Here is a 23822-nt window from a genome sequence, read left to right on the forward strand (position 1 = left end):
AAGGGAAAAGTTGCACAACCAAAGACTCTAATGACTGAATAATCTAGAATTTTGTTGAACAATACTTGGAATGGTGAATGATTGGACAGAATTGGTGTAGCTAATCTGTTAATAAGAAAGGAAGCTGTTTGAGAAGCCAACCACCAGTGTTTTAAAGGCATACTAGCTTGGGCTAACAATGTGAGACTTGGTTCAACTATTTGACAATGTTTCCTTTCCACTCGTCCATTTTGTTGGTGAGTGTAGGGACATGGATGAGAAAAAGAAATACCATGAGCAAGGAAGTAAGGTACTAGGCTTTGGTACTCACCACCCCAATCAGTTTGGACACACTTCAGGGGAGTGTTGAACTATCTTTCAACCAGCTTAGGGAACTGTTTAAAGACACTTTGGGTTTCAGATTTAACTTTCAAAAGAAAGACCGAAGTAAACCTACTATAATACTTGAATCCTTCAGGGGATGGAACAAGGGAGGGACCCTAAAGGTCTGAATGGACTAATTCCAAAGGTTTGATAGCTCTAGAGTTGGACCTAGAAAAAGTGGACTGGTGCAGTTTGCCGAATTGGCATGCTATGCAAAAATCAAGGTTATTCTTAACTTTAGGATTAATTTGCAAGGAAAGTAAAACTTTTGCAAGAATTGTGGCATTGGGGTGACCTAATCTTCTGTGCCACAATAGTCCACTAGTTTTTTTATAGGTAAAGCTTGAAACAAAGCACTTTTATTACCAATAGTAGCTTCATTACATGCAAATACAAAAGTAGGAACATTATGAGCAACATTGTGATTATCAAGAGTTTTAAGACAACCAGCTACATTATTATCAGAATTGAAACAATACATTGAACGAGAAGATGATAAGGGTTGTTTAAAGAAAGTAGTACAAGAGTGCAAAGCTGAGCCTGAAGACTTTGAAGAAGCAACAGGCAGATTTGAAGTTGAAATGGAGTAGACATCTGGAATTTGAAGCTGGTATAGACCAGCTTTAAGCTTTCCTTGGAGTGGAACAATTTTGGATTGTTTGTCCTTTACCATACAACAATCAGCAAAAAATTCAACTATAACGTTATTATCCCTAGTAAATTTAAAGATGCTTAACAAATTCTTAGTAATATGTGGCACACACAACCCATTTTTGAGATAAAGTGACCTAGAAAATCTAGAATTTGTCACAACCAGGGGCTAGCCTCTATCTTGCCACCTTTGGGCTCAAGGGCTTTCCCCGCCCGTTGGACACGTAGAAGGTAATATTGTCCACTATGGGTCCTTCTGACCACGCCTCCTTCGGACCCTCACGGCCTTGCTTCGCTTCGTGGTCTTTTTTCATATAGCCCAATGGTACTCATGTTACTTGGCCAAGGTATAAGTCCAAGGTTCAAGTCATGGGGGGGTATCATTTTTGCAAGAACTGTGACATTAGGATGACCTAATCGTTTGTGCCATAACAAACCATTAGTTTTTGCAGCAGAAAAAGATTGAATCATAGCTTTATTGGTTTCAGTATCATTATTACAAGATGATACATGTACAGACTTAGCATTGTTGTCACAAACAGGTACAAATGCAGGAGAACAATCATTAACAGCAACATTATTTGAACTTGTAAGTTCACAATCTTTATTAGCATTACTAGTAGTATGAACAACTGGAAATGCAGAAAACAAAGTTTGTGAAGACTGAGACAGAGTAGGAGCTCCAACTGACGAGTTAAGAACTGAAATTAGAAAGGTTGAATGATCTGCAGGCAGATTGGACTTGGAGACAAAGGGAATAGCTGGAATTTGGAGTTGGTAAAGACCATCTTTAAGCTTTCCTTGAAGAAGAATAGCTTGGGACTATTTGTCCTTAACAACACAGTGATCAGCTGAAAACTCAACAATAACTCCATTATCTTTAGTAAATTTTCATATACTTAAGAGATTTTTTCTAATGTGAGGAACACATAAAACATGCTTAAGGTAAAGAGACCTAGATTGACATGGTAATGAAGTAAAGCTAGTATGTGATGTAGAGAGTAACTCACCTTTTCCAACCTGAATTTGCTCATTTCCAGTGTAGTTTGAGTTTACTGCAAGTTGAGATAGGTCTGAAGTCACATGATCTATGGCTCCAGAATCCATGTACCAAGCTGCATCCTGGACAGTAAAAGGTGCAGTAATGTAGTTGGCAGCAAGATTAGAGTAATTTGATGGCTGAGTCTGGGACAGATAAACTTGATTAGGAGTAGCAGTTGTGGCTGATTGAGGGCTAGAATTTGTGTGTGATGAAAGAACAACATGCATGAAGAGTGGCGGAAATGAAGATTGAAAAGCATGAAAGATTGGCTTAAAAGGATTCAAAATTTTCAAACAAAGTTTAAGAAACCATATACCTTCTCCTTTGCTTAAGGTTGATGAAGCCAAGACTCAAAGAGATGAGACCTCCACACTTTAACACCACCTTGAGAGAGTAAGAGAGTGTTGTACCTTAGAGAGAGATATTGTGTTTCTTTTGAGTGAACAAAGTGAATGAATGACCTAAAATGCAACCATTTGCATTTATATATACATGGGCAATTTTGCAATTAGTTGTTTTTCATTTCTATGCCCCAATAAAATCTTATTTCAAAAGGAGCCCACAAATTTATTATTTTACCCCTTGAATAATCAACATTATTCAAGGGCCCATGTAAACTAAACTAGTTTACATTAACAACCCATAAATTTACCTTTTTGGCCTTTAACAATTAAAAGGTTATTTTCATTCATCTCATTAATCTTAACGCTTTAAGATATAATAATTAAATATAATTAATTATTGCTTGACCATTTTAACCCTTAAAATGTCACAAACAATTTTCTATGTAACTATTACCATAGAAATCCTGTCATTACCCTCGGAAGGTGCTAGCCCTCTTCGGATAATCATTTCTCTCTCTTATCCTTCTCTAACTTCTCAAGGCTATTGGTGTGACCATGTAGGTCCACCGTGGATTAGTCGTGAGCTAGTCCTGGATGAATCCAGAAACCTGTCCGGAGGCCCAACGACTATCATAAACATCTAGCAATGTGCCATAGTCCCTAAACCACGATGAAGAAATACTTCATCGAACCCATTTCAGATCATATGTACCATGCAAGTAAAGTCCCTCCATTGATATATCCTGATCGAACATGGATTCATGGAATGTCAAAATCCTAAACTCGATCTTCTATCGAATCGTCAATCAATATGTCTGGAACTCGTCATCACAAACTTGCTTTTGTATGACTAATAATAGACTCTGGCTAGAGATTCTGATTTCTAACATTTATCAACGTTCGACTAGGAACTCGAATCTGAATAGAGTCAATGGTACTCCTAATCCTATATTTTCGAGTCAATGGATCCCTTCTTGACCATCGTTCGTTTCCGTATATCAACAATGCATGACCAAATAGGCTCTATCATATGAAACATGACTAGTCTCTTACTTATACACTGTATGAACCATACGCATCCGTATCAGATCCGACCACAATGTCTCAGGTCAAAGAACTACATCGTGCACTGATATAACCAAACGATAAATCATTGACTACATGCTTTTCCAAGTGATTTGTCGTTATTCGGTCACGTTCAAAAAAACAGTTCACCAACCACTAATCCATACCAATGCCCCAATGACATGACTATCATCGTCATCCGTACTTATATCAACTCGTGATATCTTTTGGAAGCATCCTATATAGTTTCCCAAATTATATTGCTTCCATAGGGAACCCTTTTGATAATTCATTTACAGATTAAATGAATCATCTAGACAATTCATATACGTACTTTATTTTAAATGCATGCCTGAATAAAGGAAGCAATTTATATATATAGGAATTGAAGAGCTCTTTCTTCTATTATTTATGATAGATAGATACAAGACAAAATGCTCTGAAACTGACAACACGAATGGTTTCTAGAGCATACACTAATATACACTAACATGTGACTAGCCTGGGCTTTGATTAGGTCTTGATGGAAAGCTAGCTGAAATGAGGTTTTGTGCTCCTGAGCTTGGATAGGATAATGGTGAAAATCCAATTGGTTGGTGACTTCTGTTGGGGTGACAAGGAGGTAAAGGTGAACTATGAGTGAAGTATGGTAAGTTTTGAAACCCAACTTGAATTCTGGAATAACTGTTATCAAAATTTGGTGGTCTGACTAGTGAGTTATTTCTTCTAGTGTAGCTTGTGTCAAACCGATGATAACAGTTCAATGCAAGGTGTCCACTTTTTCCACAAACTTGGCATATAACTCTGCCTCTTCCAGCTCCTCTGCCTCTTCCCATCACACCAGTGATTTGTGAGGGATAAAAGTGGTTCTGTGGTGTTGGGTTGAAACCAGTACCACATTGATGAGGAGCAAAATTTTAGGAGCTGAGATTAGGGTTCTGTATAGGTGAAAACTGATAATGTCAAGTATTAAGCGAGAACTATTCACTCTGATATTTTGTTTGAGTTGTATCAGTAGTGAGATTAGCAAGATGAATTGAGCCTCCATGAAATTCAGTGCTGACAACTAAATTTGCAACTAGATTTGCTCTTTCTAACCTTAACTCATATTTTTGCAAAATAATATGTGCTTCCTAAACAGAAATAGGATCTATCCTAGACTCCAATCTTGTAGCAATAATTACTACAACAACATCATACTCAGAACTTAAACCATCAATAATGTCGTTCATTAGTTCTTCATTAAAGATTAAAATTCCACTAGCTGACAATGTTTCAGCAAATCCTTTCATCTTTACGAAATATTCATGGATACTAAGATTATCTTTCTTAGTGTTTTGCAACAAACTCTTAATGTGCACAGTTTTAGTTCTAGATTCCGTAAGAAATTCTTTTGCTAGTACAATCCACATATCAGCAGAAAATTGACACTTAGACACTACTGAGAACATAGATTCTGATATAGATCCAAGAATCCAACTTACTAATAGCTTGTTTGTCTTCTTCCATTGATTATACGCTGGATTAGACTTCTTCTCTGTCGACCCCTCAAGGCCTTCAATTGGAACTTTAACGAATGGTGTTGGACATGAAATCAGTCTAATAAGATGCTCCTCTAAGTCATGGGAGCCCACAACAATAAAACTTGTGATTTCTAGAACCTGTAATTATCCCTAGTTAATTTGGGGGAAATTATAGGAAGAGAAGAAGAAGACATTGATGAAGTGTTTGTAGAATTAACGAGCTCAATGGTCGATTTGATATCTGAGTTATTTTGATTGAGGAAGAATTGAGTAGGATCAGCCATCTTTGACGTTAGTCAACGGCTCTGATACCATGAGAGCTTTGAGAGAAAACAAAGAGAAAAATACAGAGAGAAAAACAAAGAGAAGGTTCTGAAAAATTCGCGTTTTACTTTGTTTTGTACAGTAAGTGCACTTTTTATAGTGCTCATAACAGTAGCTAACTAACACATAACAGTAGCTAACTAACTCAGTCTATAGGTTCCTTAACTAATCATTTTCTAACTCTTACTAACACGCTTTAATAATGACTTTGTTTAATGCAAAAATAAAATCTTTTAAGAAACAAATTTAATAAAACTATTCGTTAAACTCCCCTTCGTTTAGTTTATTTTGTGAATTTTGTAATAATTGCATAGTCAAAGTTATCCAAAAGATTTTCTCTTTTCCTTGTTTCAAATGGCACTCTCTCAAAGACGAAAAAGGATCTTAAAAAGACATGATTGAAAAACCCTTGAATTAGATTGTCTTTAGAAACAATCTAGGACTATTGTAGCTTGCCCAATCTTAATTATCCTTGAAGAGACTTATAAGAGTCATATGAATCAAGTAATAGCTTAAAATGCAAAAGAAACCAACTTTGGGAGAAGCACTCTACCCAACCTGAAGGGGAGAGAAGATTCTAACAAGGCCAGGACAACCATGGTAAAAAATTTGTATTCCTAGCCCAACAAATTGAATATATCAGGAAAGGTTTCAATGATTTGTACTGCTATAAATACAAGCGTGAAAAAACATTTGAGACACTCTTAAACCATGTATTTTATACCAAACACCTTGGTGAGCTTCAAATATAAAATATTTCTCACTTCATTTAGGTTTGTTTAGTACTATTTTATTTTACCTTTTCATGCTTTATGCTTATTTTTTTTTTATTTTTTTGTATTTATTTTAGGTTTTGAAATAAATACGGATAAAAAGGGAAATTTTGAAGCAAAAGGAGGAGAGAGATGTAAATTCTTAAAATTTTAGAGGCCAAGCAAGGGTTTTTCTCGAATTATCAGAGCATCTTTGGGTATTTTGGAGACAACATGAGCTATAGATATCGGAATCTCTTGGTTATTGCAGCGTTGGAAAACTAATTGAGAGAGCTAAAATTCTTATGTTTATGACTTCGCCCAAGTGAGCCGAAACCGGAGAGAAAATCATGACACAAGTTGACAGTATGGCAAAATCAAAATCTAGAAAAACAGGAGATGAAGGAATTCGTGGAGTAGCCATCTTCATAGTTTTTTCTTCTCTTCTTTCCTTTTTTTAAGTCAATGTTTTGTCAATTTGAAATTATGCTTTTCCTTTGTTCAAGTATGAACTAATTTCCTTTTGCTAGGGCTTTGATGTAGCCTCTCTTTGACGATTTGAATCCTTAAATTATATTGTTGAAGTTTTTATCAATCCTTGTTGAGTATGCATCACTTTACTTAATGCTTTTGAATGATTTGTTGTGCATGTTGAGAATAGTAAATATAAATTGTTTCTTGTGATGTGTGCCATGAATTGAATGAAAGACAGAGATGTGTCAATGTGATTTGTGTGGTTTTTATTCAAATACGATAGAACTTAATGTGCTCATATGATTTTAAATTCACATAGAGATATCATAGGTTATTATGAGTAATTTTGGTTCTACTTGAGAGAGGGTTTCAAATAGGTTAAGAGTATTTTGCTATTAACAATGGATGATAAAATTTCAGTAACATGTTTTTAGGATTTAGATTGAATTGGTTAGGTGAAATTGAATGCCTTAGCATTTTTGTCCATGGGTGATTCAAGCTTGTTAATTGCATTCTTTAATTGATTTTAACTTTTAATTTATAAAATTCGTAATATTTCAATTTTCATTGTTTTCAAATAATTTAAAACTGGAACAATTTTGACATTTAACAGGTAAACAATTTTCGTGAGAATAATACTCTACTCATTTAACTATATTACTTGAGTGACTAGTACATTTGCTATATTTTTCACTTGAGTGACTAGTACATTTGCTATATTTTTCACAACACACCTTGTGGCTTGACTAACTGACACCAAAGAAATCAATTTGCTGTTGCAATAAGCTTGGTCTTGGTAATGCAAGACCTCCTGCTAATTAAATCCTCAATCTTGGTACTTAGGATTTGTCAGACCACAATAAAATATGTTATTTTTGTTTTGTCTTTCTTTATCTCTTTTAACTTTATTGTAAACTAGGTTAACTGTATTTGCTCACCTAAGAGATTGTAAAGTCTCAAGTGTCACAGCAATGTCGAAAACTATTAAAAACCTCCTGAAATTACCAAAACCCCTGAAAACTATTATTCTTTCACATTATTGATCACATCATTAGAGCCCTTTGAGACTTGGCAATTAACCCGTGAAAACTATTATTCTTTCACATTATTGATCACATCATTCAATTGCTCACACCACTAAAAGTTGGTTAAAATTACAGACCACCTGAAACCCAATTGACCCACCGTCTTGGGTTGCATATACCTTCAGTAACAAGAGTTTTTGTGTTTCCACTGTTATGGTTGATGTCAAAGCTTTAATACCACATGATGGAGCAGTATCATATCTAAGTAAGTATTATCACTTTAAGTGTACCCATCTTCCAAACAAAAAATGGAAATAAGAAAATCAAGGCTACAATGAACAATTATCGGCCTAAGACCATACAGACATGGTTTCATGCACACACATGCATAAACAGTTGGAGATACCTTGAATTACTTTGTTGTCATCATCTTCTAAGCTGAATTAGAGTTTCCATGCTTATAACCTACATCTCGAGATGACCGACAATGGAAGTAGATGAATTGGATTAAAATCTAGAGAAGATGTTAAGGTCCGACACAAACTGAGAAATGACTTTTTTGTGCTGATGATGTTGTTACTGAGAATCTAGTAAGGAGATAATTCACGGTCAAGCACCTACACAACATTGAAATGTCTAAATATTTTACATTTTGCGAAGATGGAATTGTAGATCTAACTATGCATTGAAAAATTAAATGCCCCCTTTCCACTAGTCTAACTAAAAAGAGAATAAGAGATAATGATATTTAATAAGGATACAAAAGCATCAAGTAGGACACAGCCTCCCGCATCTACAAGCCATGGTAGATTTGGTCTGATTTTTGACCAATCCAAGTTGCTAACAATTATGCTACATGTTGACGCTTGATTTTGGACGCCAACGACTCGCACGTGAGAAGCGCTAAGCGGACTTAGGAATCACACGTGATGGATCCATGAGATTTGAATATGGAGCTGAGATTATATATAATGAAGAAAAAAAAAAAAAAAAAAAGAAAAAAGAGGTTTTTATAATGGTTCGGATGATAAACAAGCGACTCCTACATCCACTGTTATTTTATTGATCTCTGACTATTTCTATGATTTTGCCCATAAGGCATACAAAGATGAAGAAATACAGTGTTTACAGAGAGAAAGAATTGAGCTCTTATCTATGGTTAGCTCTCATATGCTTAGCCCCCCTCTTCGGAAAGAGGAGTGCCAATTTATACACCCTTGCACTCAAATGTAATGAGTATTTTGCAAGTTGCCTTGACACATGGAAGGCTCTCATCCATTCATTTCTTGAAAGGAGATAGGATTGGTAAGAATATCTTTGAGGAGATATGGGCTTGGCAGCTAGTATAGAAAGACATTTATTAGGCTGACATAAGCATGACTTTTGAGGCATAACAGAAGCCCCCTAGTTTTTGGAGTGCGTAATCGCGCTTTAGAAACTAAGGTCTTTGATCTGAATGGCTGCAATCTTGAACTGAAGAGCTTGAACTATTCTTGGCACGATCGAATGCTAAGAGCTAGGAGCTGATCGTGATCTATTAGGAGCTCGACTTGAAAGCAAAAGGAGCTCAATCTGAGCAAAACGAGCTCAACTTGAAAGCAAAATGAGCTCAATCTGAATAAAAACGAGCTCAATTTGAGATCATAACGAACTCAACGAACTCAATTTGAGCAAAACGAGCTCAACTTGAGAGCAAAATGAGCTCAATCTGAGCTAAACGAGCTCAACTTGAGCAAAACGAGCTCAACTTAAGCAAATTCATTTCTTGAAAGGAGATAGGGTTGGTAAGAATATCTTTGAGGAGATATGGGCTTGGCAACTAGTACAGAAAGACATTTATTAGGCTGACATAAGCATGACTTTTGAGGCATAACACTACAAAAGAAAACATATATATTCCTGTTAGAAGATCTGAGTAAGAAATCAGGCCCTGACATTGGGGTTCCAGCACAAAATATGAAAAAGTGAACATGATGAGTGGACAACAATAGAAAGACCCATGAGGATGAGAATGATAGATGGGACATATTCACCTTGCTACATATGTTGCATTACCACTCAAAGCGAAGAGAAACATTCGAGGGTTAAGGCACTGCAACATCATCCATGAAACAAAATCATGATCTTATTGAATTGTCTCACACACAGACACCAATTTTCTTTTGTTTGAACCACAGGATCAAGCAATCCCTTTCTCAAAAGAAAACAAAAGAAAAAAAAAAAAGAAAAAAAAGCCAAATTCCATTCCAAACAAACTTTCCATTTATATATACAATTGAATTTACTGAAAAAATATAATTTCAAACCTATACTTTCTTACCTCCACATTCCCCCTTCTCATCTGCAAATAATAGAACAAGATACAAGAACCAAAAGTTTCAGAAAGACAATAATGAAAACTGGTTAACGGGATATATAAATAAAAGAACAATTTGTCAGATTGAGAAAAGATGACGATAGACTACTACATCCATGCTTCAAAGAAATACCATAAAAAATAGTTTTGCTGACATATATATGGTTTATTTATACCAGCTCATATGTCTTTCCAATACCATACTGTTGTTGCTAATGCCGGAGAATGCAAAGAAAAGAAAGAGAGCACCTAAGAGAGATTAAGAGTAATCTTTTTCTGCATTGCCAACTGAGTTTTACATCATAACTAATAAAGCAAAAGTTTATTGTTGACAACTACTTTGCAGACATATTTTATCCAACATTAATCTAAAGCCATACATTAATACCAACTTACAACAAACATTATAGACACATCCCATATAATCTGGCAGTACAAATCTAAACCATTACAAAATGAAGCAAACAAGGCTGCCTCACAAAACTGACAGATGGCAGATTGCAATACACTTTGGCACCAGAACAGATTCAAAACAAGTTGACAAATTGCTACATTTCCAGCTAACTATTAGAATTTAACACTCCTCCTTGATAGTTGGCTGGAAACACCAAGTCTGAATCTGAATTCGTCAAACTTGGCTTTGGAAACAGCTTTAGTCATAATGTCAGCCACTTGTAATTCACCCTTGCAGTGCATCAATTCCACTTCACCATTTTATTCAGCCTCTCTCACTACATGAAACTTAATTTTGAAATGATTTGTACGTACATGATGCACTGGATTTTTGGCCATTGCTACAACATATTGGTTGTCGCACATGATGGCAGTAGGCTTGACCTGCTTCACCTTCAAATCTTTAAGAATCTTTCTTAGCCAAATGCCTTGATTCATAGCAACAGTAGCAGATATATACTCTGCTTCTGCTATGGATTGAGCCACGGTTTCTTGCTTTCCGGAAAGCCAACAAATAGCACCACAATTTAGAAAAAATGCATACCCTGAAGTGCTCCTCATGTCATTTGTTGAACCAGCCCAGTCACTGTCTTAAAAACCAACCAACTTGAAGTCTTTTAATCTCCTAAACCACACCCCAAGGTTAGTGTTGCCTTTCACATATCTTAGCACCCTTTTTGCAGTCTTGAAGTGAGTCTCGGTTGATTGACTCATAAATCTGGATAGCAAGCTTGTGGCATACATTAAGTCTGGTTTGGTTGCTGTCAAGTACAGTAGGCAACCAATCAAGCTCCTGTACAATCCTTCATCAACCTTCTCAACCTCATCACTTTTTGATAACTTCATATTTGGAACCAATGGTAGGTCCACTGGTTTACAATTCTCCATGCAGAACTTCTTAAGGACTTCACTTGCATACTTCCTTTAATTCACAAAAATATCATTTGTATCTTGACCAATCTCCATCCCAAAAAAGTATGACATTTCACCTAAGTCTGTCATTTCAAACTCACTGTGCATGGATTTTTTGAATTCCTCCACTTGAGCATTATTGCTTCCAATCACTAAAATATCATCCACATACAGAGAAATTATCATTACATCATCTTCGACTTCTTTAATGTATAAAGTGTGCTCATTTGGATTCCTCACAAAGTCTAAATTGAGTAGGTGGTCATTAATCCTGTTATACCAGGCCTTCAGTGCCTGTTTTAGGCCATATAAGGCCTTCTTCAACAAGTAGATTTTCCCTCTTCTCCTTGAATCTGATACCCTTCTGGTTGCTCAATATAAATCTCCTCATTCAACCAGCCATTCAAGAAAGCAGATTTAACATTCAATTGATGAATTTTCCAAGAAAATTGAGCTGCCACAGCAAGCAGCAATCTGATGGTATCATGCTGGGCAACTGGTGCAAATGTCTCTAGGAAATCTACTCCATATTACTTTGCAAATCCTTTAACAACAAGCCTGGCCTTATGCTTAAGAATTGAACCATTCGAATTTAACTTTTTTCTGAAAATCCATTTTACTTGGATTAACTTTCTGTTTTCTGGTCTGTCCACAAGCTTCTAGGTCTGATTTTTTTCAATCATGGCTAGCTCCTCCTTCATAGCAATCCTCCAGGGTTCTGACTTCACTGCTTCTGAGTAGCTTAAAGGTTCCATTTGTGCCATATTGCATCTGTCATACACATCAACCAGAGACCTTGTTCCTCTGACAAAAATCTCTTCATCTGATTCATCTCCTAGATTTTCTTCAACTTGATCAACTGGAGCTTCACTCAATTGAGGTCTTGTTTCTACATCAACCTTACATTTCTCCCAATTCCAGACTCCACTCTCATCAACTGTAACATCCTTGGAAATAAGTATTTTCTTTGAGTTAGGAATGTATATTCTATAAGCTTTGGATTGGCTGCTGTAGCCAATAAAAATTCATGTTAAAGCCTTATCCTTCAACTTTGTTCTTTTTGCAGGTGGTACTAGAACATAGCATATGCTTCCGAAAATTTTCAGATTATCCACTGTTGGCTTAACTCCAGTCCAGGCTTCAAATGGTGTTTGACTGATCAAAGCTCTAGTAGGAAGTCTGTTGAGCAAGCACACCCCTGTGTTGACAGCCTCTGCCCAGAAGGATTTTGGAAGTCTTTTCTTAGCCATCATACATCTTGTCATCTCCATAACAGTCTTGTTTCTCCTTTCACTAACTCTATTCTGTTGTGGAGTATAAGGGCTGCTGAATTGATGTCTGATTCCAGCCTCCTTGCAAATCATTTCAAACTCTTAAGAAGTGTATTCAGTACCATTGTCACTTCTCAAGGTTTTGATAGTCTTTCCTGTTTGGTTTTCCACCAGCTGTTTGAACTTCTTGAATACTCCAACCACCTCATTTTTCTGTCTTAGAAAGTAAACCCAGCACATCCTGGACCAATCATCTATGAACAATACAAATATCTACTTCCATTTAGGGATAAGGTTTGCATGGGGCCACACACATCCGAGTGAACAAGCTGAAGTTTTTCAGAGGCTCTCCAGGCTTGATTCACCGGAAAAGGTTTTCTACTCATCTTGCCTGTTTGACATGCTTGGCCGACTTCTTTTGGTTCTTCAACAATGGGCAGATTCTGAACTAAGTTTTTTGACTGAATCTCCCTTAGACTTATATAATGTACATGGCCTTTTTCTTTGAAATTGTCTTGACAGTGTTGCCCACTCCTTCCGCTTCTTGACACTCCTTCAGAACGCCTCTCATCTACTACCTACAAAAACATTGAAAATAACAGGGTGAGTACTAATTGCTCAGTAAGTAAACCTACTAGGCTACTCATTTCTCTCTGTTGTTCAACTTCTGAATTTCTTTCCTTACAACACATTTCTTTCTTTTTCTCTGTTCTTTCTCTACTCTTTTTCTTTCTCTCTATTCTTTCTATATTCTTTCTCTCTGTTCTTTCTATATTCTTGTTTCTCACTTACTAACAAGTAAGCATAACTGGAGAAACTAATTCTGAATAATATGAATGCCATGATGCATATGTATAAATGCATAAAGAATGCAATTTCTTTTATGTTTTATGTTTCTCTTCCGTTCTTTCTTTCTGTGTTTTATTCTTTCTTTCTTTTTGTTCTGTTCTATTCTTTCTTTTTGTTCTTTCTTTCTATTCTTTCTTTCTATGCTGATCGGACTTAGTTGAGGCATGGATTCGGAACCCTAGCCATGTGAGTGGGTAAAGTCCTCATCTACATGCACTTCTATCGGATTGTACAACTCTTCTTTCTGATTCTGAGGCCGCTCACTAAAGGCGGCATGCATGTAGGTAAATTTTGTTGGTACAGTTCTCATCCACATACACTTCTAACGAACTGTACACTTACTTCTTTCTGATTCTGAGGCCGCTCACTGAAGACAGTGTGTATGTGGGACTATTCTTCTCTGTCACTCACGGGTTCCCCAGAGCAACAACCTTCACTTCTCTTTTATTTTTACATTTCTTTAAGTAAAATTGCAGATTTGAATTCTTCTTTAAGTATATTTCTTTAGATAATACTTCTACCTTTAATTCTTTTCTTTTTTTTTTCTTTATTCTTTACTATTCTCATCCATGTGTATGTGCATGGAACTATGCTCGTTCTTTGCTATTCTTTCTAGATGCAAATGTGAGAATGAGAGAATGCATTATGGCATATAAAAAATATCATTAGAGAACTAGTATTTTTTACCAACAACATTCCCATACTTGAAATCAATCATAGATTATTAGACTAAAAATATTTAGAGGTAGTCATTCTACACAGGTCATATTTAAGAAGGCATATCTCGAGTTATACGCATCGGATGGCTACAATATTGGTCTCTAGAGAAAGGGCTACAACTTTTATGTTTAGGTCTCAACCCAATGTAATCGGTAAGATGCCCAAAAATCACTCAGAAGGTCACGGCTGTGACAGGGCAACCATGGTAACATGTTTTCTCTTAGGATTTTCATCAAACAAGTTGCATGCATACTCAAACTCTAATTTGGCTATACTTCTGCTTCTTTCTCAAGCCACCAATATTTGGAGCAAAACTCCCTTAAATCAACACTAAACCTAGCTAGGAAAATACACTCCATAAGTCTACTCAAACTCTTTCTAAATTCAACCAAACTTCCATCAATCACCATATAGGCAAAGTCTAAATTCTCATGGCTGAATTTCAATTATCAATCTCATCAAAACTTCTCAAAAACATAAGCACATACATACAAGTACAAATCTTTACACACTTACTCAAATCAAACTTAGGGTTGGATTTACTTACCTTGATCTTGGGTAGTTCCACACTAGAAGCTTTCTCTTTGGGTAGATCTCCTCTCCTTCTTAAACCCTAAGCATATAACTATAAGAATTCAACACTTTAAAAATTAATCTCACGTCATATTGCAAGAACTCTTACCTTTGGATGTTTAGGATTGAATATCTACCAAAAATCCTCTAAATTGGCTTGGAAATTTAATGAAGAAAATGAGAGAATTTGGAGATGAAAGTGGCATGTGAGAGAGTAGATAGGGTTTTCAAGAATGAACCCAAGATATCTCATTTATTACTTCTACTTTCCCATTTTGCCCTTGCACTTTCTATGAAATTCCATCTATGTCCCTTAGTCAATTACAATAATGCGCTCATTTTTATTAACTTCTCCATGAAATTCTATCTCTTTTTACTCCCTACTTTTTCAACTAATTATGAGTGAAAAGACCATTTTACCCCTAATGAAATTTTAAGGCATTTTCTTCACATTTTCTCAAAATAACTTTAACAAAAAAAATCAACTAAGGGTATAAGGGCATAAGTTAAGTTACATACCTCAATGTGGGCATTACAATCTATCCCACACTAAGGAGACTTTGACTTATATCAGGTGCATAAAGTACATTAGAGATTAACTTCATACCTTTTGGTGTCTGGACAACAACATCTCCTTTCCCTTTTGCTTCCACAAACTCTCCATTTCCCACTTTGATCCTTGACCGATGTGAGTGATCCAGGTTCACAAAACTCTGCAAATATGGTGTCATGTGATGTGTACATCCACTGTCAATCAACTAGGTTTCATCACATGCTTGGATCAAAGTGGATGAGGCCACAAATAACTGCTCTATCTCCTGCCCTGGATGTTGTTTATCAGCTGTCTGAGCTTGCTTTGGGGTTGCTCTCCCTTGTTTTTGTAGACTCTTTAGATGTGGCCAAATTATTTGCAAGCCCTACATTGTATTCCTGGCCTGAACCAACATCTATTCTCTGCATGTCCCTTCCTTTTATAGTGAGAATAAGCTGGAAAATTTTTCATTCCGCCAACTTTGTTCCATTGAACATTGGACCTTTCTTTTCCTTTCTTATCTCCAGCAAACCTTTTGTTATTTCCTTATGTAGACTTGCCCTTGTGAGCTGCTAACATTGCCCCTTCACTCGCATCCTCTAGCCTTAGGAGCCTTCTCTACTCTTGTGCCTGCAGAGCATGGACCAGCTCAATCAAAGTGATCTGATTAAGGTCTTTTGAGTCCTCCAAAGATGAGATTTTTGCTTCAAAGCTTTTCGGTAAGCTTACTATCACCTTCTCCACTATTCTTTTATCTGTCATCTCCACTCCAAGCAACCTGATTTTGTTGACTATATTCATCAACCTGTCAACATATTCCTTCACTTTCTCAGTCTCCTGCATTCTCAATGTCTCAAATTCCCTTCTCAAATTTAGAACCTACATGTTTCTTGTAGTGTCACTCCCCATGAACTCCTCTCTTAACTTGTCCCAAGATTCTTTTACTGTTTCGCATGCCATGATCCTTGTAAAAACAAGGTCTATGACAGCTGAGTGAATGTGGGACAAGGCTCTTGGAGCCTTTGAAACTTCTTCTTCATGCAACCGGATTTGGTTGAGTGTGGGATTTGGTCCTAACTGAGGGGGTTGTTTCTCCTTTTCTACATACTACCAGAGTCCTTGACCCCTCAGATATGCCTTCATTTTGACTGCCCATATATGGTAATGCTCACCATTAAATACAAGAGGTAGAAGAGAGGTAGTCTGAGTGGCCATTGATTCAAGAGAACAAGTCTGATGCAAGACAGTTTTCCGGAGAGATAGATAAGCTGTTCAAGAGAAGGAAATGGTTCAGATTTTTTCAGCTCAAGTAACCAAGCTCTGATACCATTTTTTTGTTGCTAATGCCGAAGAATGCAAAGAAAAGAAAGAGAGCAACTAAGAGAGATGAAGAGTAATCTTTTTCTGCATTGCCAACTGAGTTTTACATCATAACTACTAAAGCAAAAGTTTACCATTGACAACCACTTTGCAGACATATTTTATCCAACATTAATCTAAAGCCATACATTAATACCAACTTACAACAAACATTATAGACACATCCCATATAACCTGGCAGTACAAATCTAAACCATTACAAATGAATCAAACAAGGTTGCCTCACAAAACTGACAGACGGCAGATTGCAATACACTTTGGCGCCATAACAGATTCAAAACAAGTTGACAAACTGCTACATTTTTAGCTAACTATCAGAATTTAACACATACAATTTCTATTGGAAAAAAGCAGACACATGCAAACATCATCTATATATTCATATGAAACATGAAAACCGATGGACACTTATTTTTGCAGATCAGGAAAACCTTACTACAATAAATACTACCATAAGTCAATTAAAAAGTAAAGCTTAACATTCAAACAAATTTGGGGAAGCCGTCCACCCATATAAATTGCTGCCATTGCCCAACCAAGGCAACTTCCAATTCCATTGCTTCCTTCAATACCATTTCCTTGTAATAGCCCACCCTGTACCTGAAACTGAAATCGCATACAAGATAAAAAGGAAATAATAAAAAATGAAAAATAAACAAACCAGTAGGAAAAAACTAGAGTGAATCTTAAAGAAAAATGGCAAGGAAAATGGAGCCAGTGATCATTCAGCAACTTTGGTTTTCCCCTTCAACGTACGTTAAACTCTATTTCTTTTCTACTAAATAAATAAATGATTTCCCTTTCTTTTTTTTTTTTTTTTTTCGTCTTTCCCATCTTTATTTTTTGTTTTTCAACTAGAAATGAACACAAAATTTATTAATGATCAACCAGCTATGGCTGAAACCGACTTGCCACTTTGTCAATTTAAAGTTCCAAGGTATAGCCATTAATCGACATGCTGTAGCCAACAATGAAATGATCTAACCACATCCATACACTCTAAACCTAATCTGCTAGTGCCATACAAAGAAAACAAGATAGTAGCTTGAATTACCTGCAACAGCTTTCTCCCAACTTGAATCACAAATCCTTTATTTGATTTCTCAAACTCAATGTTATGATAACCGCTAGCTAAGAATTCAAGATTAACAGTTCTAAGAAATATCATTATTGAGACCTGAAATAGAAATATGGAATCAAAAAAATTATGTTCCATAAAACTGTTTGTTGATTCCATCAATTATTGTAAACTTAAGAGTGGCTGCATAATCTCACCAAGCATAGCATGGTTTTGATGTTTGGAGAAGGTGCAGATTGTGTAGAAACTTGTCCACCAAGCAAGGGCTGTTCAATGGAAATCCCAGAATGATCAGAGGTGGGACTCATTCTTTGTACTAACAAAGATCCAGCCGTAGGTGTATGACTCCTTGATAGAGATCTGGCAGACCTGATGAATTTACAAAGAAAAAGTATTACATTATTATCACTAACCATTATGAAATGTTTTTTTAATCAGTGTTCTAGAAATATAAACTTCCTTTTGGTTGGAAATCCATTCTATAGAAGGCGAAAGCCCTCATCAAAAGTGCAGTTGATATTCAAATTTCACCCAAATATGATGCCCTTGTAGGGAAAAATAAGCATCAAATTCGCCTAAATGACAGCAAAGGTAAACATAATATTTCCAGTGACCCAATTATATGCACAAACAAGAGATAAGTTCCTTCTTAAAAAAATAAGAAAGCATGAGAAAACTCAGTTTTGAAATTTCTATCTTCAAGTGTCTCCTGCATCTAACTCAGAATTTTTTTAGAAGTACCAAGATGCTTTTAACTACACCCAGAGGAGTACTCACGGAGCAAAATATGCAAAGAAAATGAGGCATAGAGATTTGTGCATCTAATAAGAGAACTATAATATGTTTAATTAATGGAACACAAATTCACAGAGTGATAGAATTTGAGGTGGGCTTGACTCCTCACCCAATAAGGTCATGTTGAATGGGATAATTACCCCCTCTTATAAACCAGTAGGCTTGAGCGTACCTAGTCGGTGTCGGACTCCAACACTCCCCCTCACGGTTAAGCCCATATGTTAGGTCATGCCTATTATTGGAGGTAGTTGTCGGCTCTAACTTCTCACCCGCTGGTCAAGCACTCAGCTCAATTAAACCTAGGCTCTGAAACCATGATAAAATTTGAGGTGGGCCTAACGCCTCACACAATAAGGCCTTGTTGAATGGAAGGATTATCCCCTCTTATAAACCAGTAGATTTGAGTATGTCTAGTTGGTGTGGGACTCCAAGAGAGAGAGAGAGAGAGAGAGAATGAGAAAGATTGTTAGTCTTCTGACTGTCGAACAAAGAGAGAAGAATATCTTAAGTCAGATGATCCCAGTGTTCTCGATAGCAATGTTTGCAATCATAGGTTCATACATATTCCTCACAGAACTGTTATAAGTAGTATGAAGAAGTTGAGTGCTCTGAACACCTGATTCGGAGTTATGAAGAGCTCAAAGCTGTCAAACTGACAGAATGTTATACAAAAGACTAGTTTTTATATTGAGGAATGCTAGTAGTCTCTTTTTCAGTCTCTCTCATTACACGTGTACACGAGATGAAGGAAGTGCAAGTTGGTAATATATTCTTCCTTTGTCTCTTATACACGTCCTCTAGTGCAAAAGAAAGTATTTTTAGCATTTGTTTTGTATAATTCCTTCTGTTTTGAAGTCTAAGCACAATCAAGGTCGGAATAAATAGTTTGACATTTACGAAGTTCTTAATCTGCATAACTTCTTTACAGGTCAGGAAATCTCTTACCTTGTTAGAGAAAATAAAATTCAAACTTTTAGAGAGCCTAAGTATTTCAACATCAACAACACAAAACACACACACACACATATAAAGTGTGTTTGATGCTGATAATCAGAAACTAGAGCACAATGATATCTACTGAAGAAATCAAGGTAGAATTTTAATTACATGTAGTATAGTTCTCTTCCAGGAGACATAGTTCTAGGAAGTGCTGGAAGAGGAATAGGTGAACTCGGAGCATTATCTCTGTCTAAAATGCACAACCCGCTTTTCCGTTTGTCAGAATAGTTTACTTGTTTTCCAACATCATTACTGCTTTGTCCAGTCTTATCTGCTGATTCAGTTTGGATAGGCTTGAATCCTTAAAATACAAAGCATTTAAAGTATAGTCATGCAGTCAATCACACCCATTAAGTCTAGAATGCTTCAACTTTAATAGCATTTACTATTCTCTAAAATAAGAAACTAGCAGTTAAAAATACCCGAGAAAGTAGAAACATAACAAAGATAAACATCGTAAAACCACTGCAAACAAAGAGGGAACAAGAAAATATAATTATCTAAAACTCACTCTCTAATAAGGTGAAAACATTTGATATTTTCTACAAGCACCTATTAGTCAAGCAAAGCTAAGTTAGACTTGTTCTACAGACACAAGGACTTACAAAATTGATAGGCCCCAAAGAAACTTGTTCCTAAAATTCACCAGAACTTAAGACTAACAATTTTCACCAAATAAAAGTTTCAACAATTCCAATCCTATAGTTGATCTAATCCAAGATGATTAAAAATGGAATTATGTTGATATTTGAAGTTCTTCATTACTAACTAATCTACAACAGTACTCTAATTGCATTGATAGTTAACGTTAAATTAAATGAGTGACTAGTGTTAAGCAAAGTTCCTGTGAGGAAAAAGAGAAATAGAGTAGTTTTAGAGAAGCTGGGTCTATTTTGTAATGATTGTGCAAACTATGTCGCTTAAGTGCAATTACGGAATACTTTAAAAGCACTACCGTTTTTTACACAACTATGGCTATATAAGTGCTTATTACCTGTAACAGAATTCAGTTAATGAAAATTCCAGATTTCCTATTCTTCTTCGTACTGAAATTTTCTTTCCATTTTTCTTTCTTTGATTCTACAATATCCTTTATGGTATCAGAGCCCTAGACCAACGTCTAAGGTAAAAATTTTCTTTTATCTTGAAGATTTTCATGTAATCTTGGAAACACAAACATGGAGGTTCATAGCTCCAGCTCCAATTTCACTACTTTAGGAGTTCCACCTAGTCTACTTGCTATCTCTGTAAAATTGTTAGAGAAAAACTATTCATTCTGAAGGTCACAAATCCTACCAGCGTTGACATCTCTTGGTCTTAAAGGTTTTGTTACTGGTGAGAAAGAGTGTCCACCGATGATTTTGTTGGAGAAATTGGATGATTCAGGATAGACAGTGAAGAAGCAAAACCCTAGCTATTTTGCTTGGAAGAAAATTGATGACTTCCTGGTAAGCTGGCTTTACTCTACTATCTCTGAATCAATGTTTCGGCACATAGCTAAGTGCACTACTTCATATGAAATATGGAACATTTTAGAACTTCATTTCCAGTCAGTATCTAAAGCTAGGACCTTACACCTAAGAAACTTATTACAGACTGCTAAGAAAGAAGGTTGTAGTGTGAGGGAATATGTATTAAAAATGAAAGAATTAGGAGATAAATTGGCTACAAATGGAGTGAATATCACAGATGAAGAACTTTTGTTGTATACATTAGATGGCTTAGGGCCAAAGTATGATGTTGTGGTTGCTAACTTGACAGCTTGTTGTAGTCAAACGACACTACAAGAAGCCCAATTCTTACTTCATAAACATAAAATTAGACTAGAGAGACAACAAAGTTCTTTGTCCAATTTTCATGAGCAAATGGCTCCAGCTCTTTTGGCTTCCAACCAGAGTCAGATAGAGTCTCATTCAGCTTCTCAAAATGTTTCTGGTACTAATATTGGGAATTTTGGTCACACTCACAATTTTACCAATTTCAGCCTCAACCGATGTCTAATTTCCAAACTCCAGATCAATCTTTTCTTCACCAACAGATGCCTAGTAACAATCAGCTTAGAGGAAACAATTTAAACAATGGAGTTCAGTCAGATTTTAATCCTTCATATTCTCCTCAATACTCAGATTGGGAATGGTTTTACTCATGTGAATCAGTTTCACATGTTTCATTCTGGAATGATGAGAAGTAGAGGCCGAGGAAGATGATATTTTAGGCCTAAACTCATTTGCCAAGTATGTGGTAAGGGAGGACACACAACACTATAGTGCCATCATAGATTCCATGAATATCTAGGTTTCTCAAGTCCCAAATCAGTGCTTGGATCTTTTGCTTTCAATGGTCCACAAGTTTTAGCTCCAGCTCATTCTACTGAATCAGCACAGGCTTCTCTCACTACAGTCATGCCAGGACAATTCATCCACGGGCCTGTTTCTAGAAATTTTAATTCCTCTATCACTACTATTTTTGCTTCACAGGCAAATTCACCACAAAACTATCTAGGTTATTTTGCTTCTGCACTGCAATCAACCTCTTATTCTCAACAACAACAGATTTTTGCTTATCCCTCATAACACTCTATTCCTCAGCCATCTTAGAATACTACCTCATCAATTGGAAGTCAAGGCACTAATACATGCCATCCTTCATTCAAAGGATAATGGAGTAATAGTTGAGTTTCATTTTGATCGTTGTCTTATAAAGGATTAGAACCCCAGAGATGTACTCCTTCAAGGTTCCTTGAAGGATGGCTTATAACAATTGGAAGCTTCCCTTCCTGTTGTGGTTTCCTCTTCTGCTATGTTTGCTCCGGCTGCTTCCTGTCATGTGGCTGCTTCTTCCACTCTCAATGATAGCTTTAGTCATAATAATAAGACAACTGTTGTATTACATATGGATCAGTCTAATGTAGTTGATAATTCAATAATGGTGTGGCCTGCTAAATTGGCACATCCCCTAGAAAGAACTCTTAAGCATGTAATAAATAAACTCCATGTACCTAGAATGTCTAGTTATAATAAAACTTTTTGTGAAGCCTGCCAATTTGGCAAACTGTCTCAGGCTTTATTTCCTTCATCGAATTCTAAGACTTCCAGACCACTTGAGTTGGTTTATTCAAACCTATGGGGCCCTGCACTAGTGTGTTCTTCAAAAGGATTTAAATACTATATGTTATTTGCGGATGATTACAACAGATACATGTGGATATATCCTTTGAAATTCAAGTCTGGAGCCTTTAAGGTTTTTACTAGTTTTCATGTTTTTGCTAAAAAAACAATTAGATGCTAAACTGAAGAATCTTCAAACCAATTGGGGAGGGCAGTTCAGATCTTTTACCTCGTACCTAGAAACTCATGGCATAGGTTTTAGACACCCCTGCTGTAATGCTCTCTCTCTCTCTAGCTAATATACTCATAAAATAAATAGTAAAACTCACTAAATATGTGTATATATATAAGAAAATATACATGTGGATGAGTATAAAATAATGAGCCCATAACTAATATTTCTTTATATACAAATCTTTACATAATGTAATAAAGTCACAAAATATCAACTCGATAGTGTTGCCAAACCCTTCCGCTTCTTGACATTCCAAGTGACCGCATCTCACCTACTACTTGTAAAAACATTGAAAACAACGGGGTGAGCACTAATTGCTCAGTAAGTAAACCCTTTATGCTACTCTTTTATCTCCGTTGCTCATATTCTGAATTTCTTTCCTTTCATCACACTTCTCTATTCTTCTATGTTCTTTCTCAATTTCTAATTTCTCACTACTCATGATAGTAGGCATGGTATCATGCATAGGTATGATGCAAGTGCACAAATGCATAGAAGGTGCATTTTCTTTTCTGTTTTTCTATTTTCTATTTCTTTTCTATGTATTTCTTTCTATGCTTCCTTCCTTCCTTTCTATTCTTTGTTTCTTTCTATTCTTTTCTTTCTTTTCTATTCTTTCTTTTCGTTTCTATTCTTTCTTTCTTGCCGATCGGACTCGATTGAGGCATGGATTCTGAACCCTGGCCGTATGAGTGTATTCTCTAATTCTGGGTACAATACTCTTCCACGTGCACTTCTAACAGATTGTACAATTCTTTTTCTGATTTTGAGGCCACTCACTAAAGGCGGCATGCATGCGAGGCTAGGTCACTCACGAGTTCCCCGTCGCAACAACCTTCTCTTCTCTTCTCTTCTCTTCTTTAAAGTGTTCTTTAATATTTCTCTTTTCTTTCTCTTTGTTTTTTAATGTTCCTTAACGCTCTTTAATGTTGTTGTGAGTATGTATGCATGTAGATGGGCTCATGCTTATTATTCTTTCTAAATTCACATGTTTGGATG

General features: G+C 36.1%; 1 protein-coding gene across 1 annotated transcript; it reads right to left on the minus strand.

Moving 5' to 3' along the window:
* Positions 1-7704: 7704 nt before the first annotated feature.
* LOC116118592 lies at positions 7705-19832 on the minus strand. Its single transcript, XM_031404580.1, has 9 exons — positions 19829-19832; positions 19590-19782; positions 17885-18056; positions 17664-17786; positions 17090-17209; positions 9884-9904; positions 9597-9655; positions 8325-8415; positions 7705-8077 (listed from the first exon to the last, which is right to left on the minus strand). The coding sequence occupies exons 1-9, from the start codon at positions 19830-19832 to the stop codon at positions 7997-7999; spliced, it is 864 nt and encodes a 287-aa protein (XP_031260440.1). The 3' UTR covers positions 7705-7996.
* Between the last annotated feature and the right edge of the window lie 3990 nt (positions 19833-23822).

This window comes from Pistacia vera, unplaced genomic scaffold, assembly GCF_008641045.1.
Source record: "Pistacia vera cultivar Batoury unplaced genomic scaffold, PisVer_v2 Contig849, whole genome shotgun sequence".
NCBI lineage: Eukaryota > Viridiplantae > Streptophyta > Magnoliopsida > Sapindales > Anacardiaceae > Pistacia > Pistacia vera.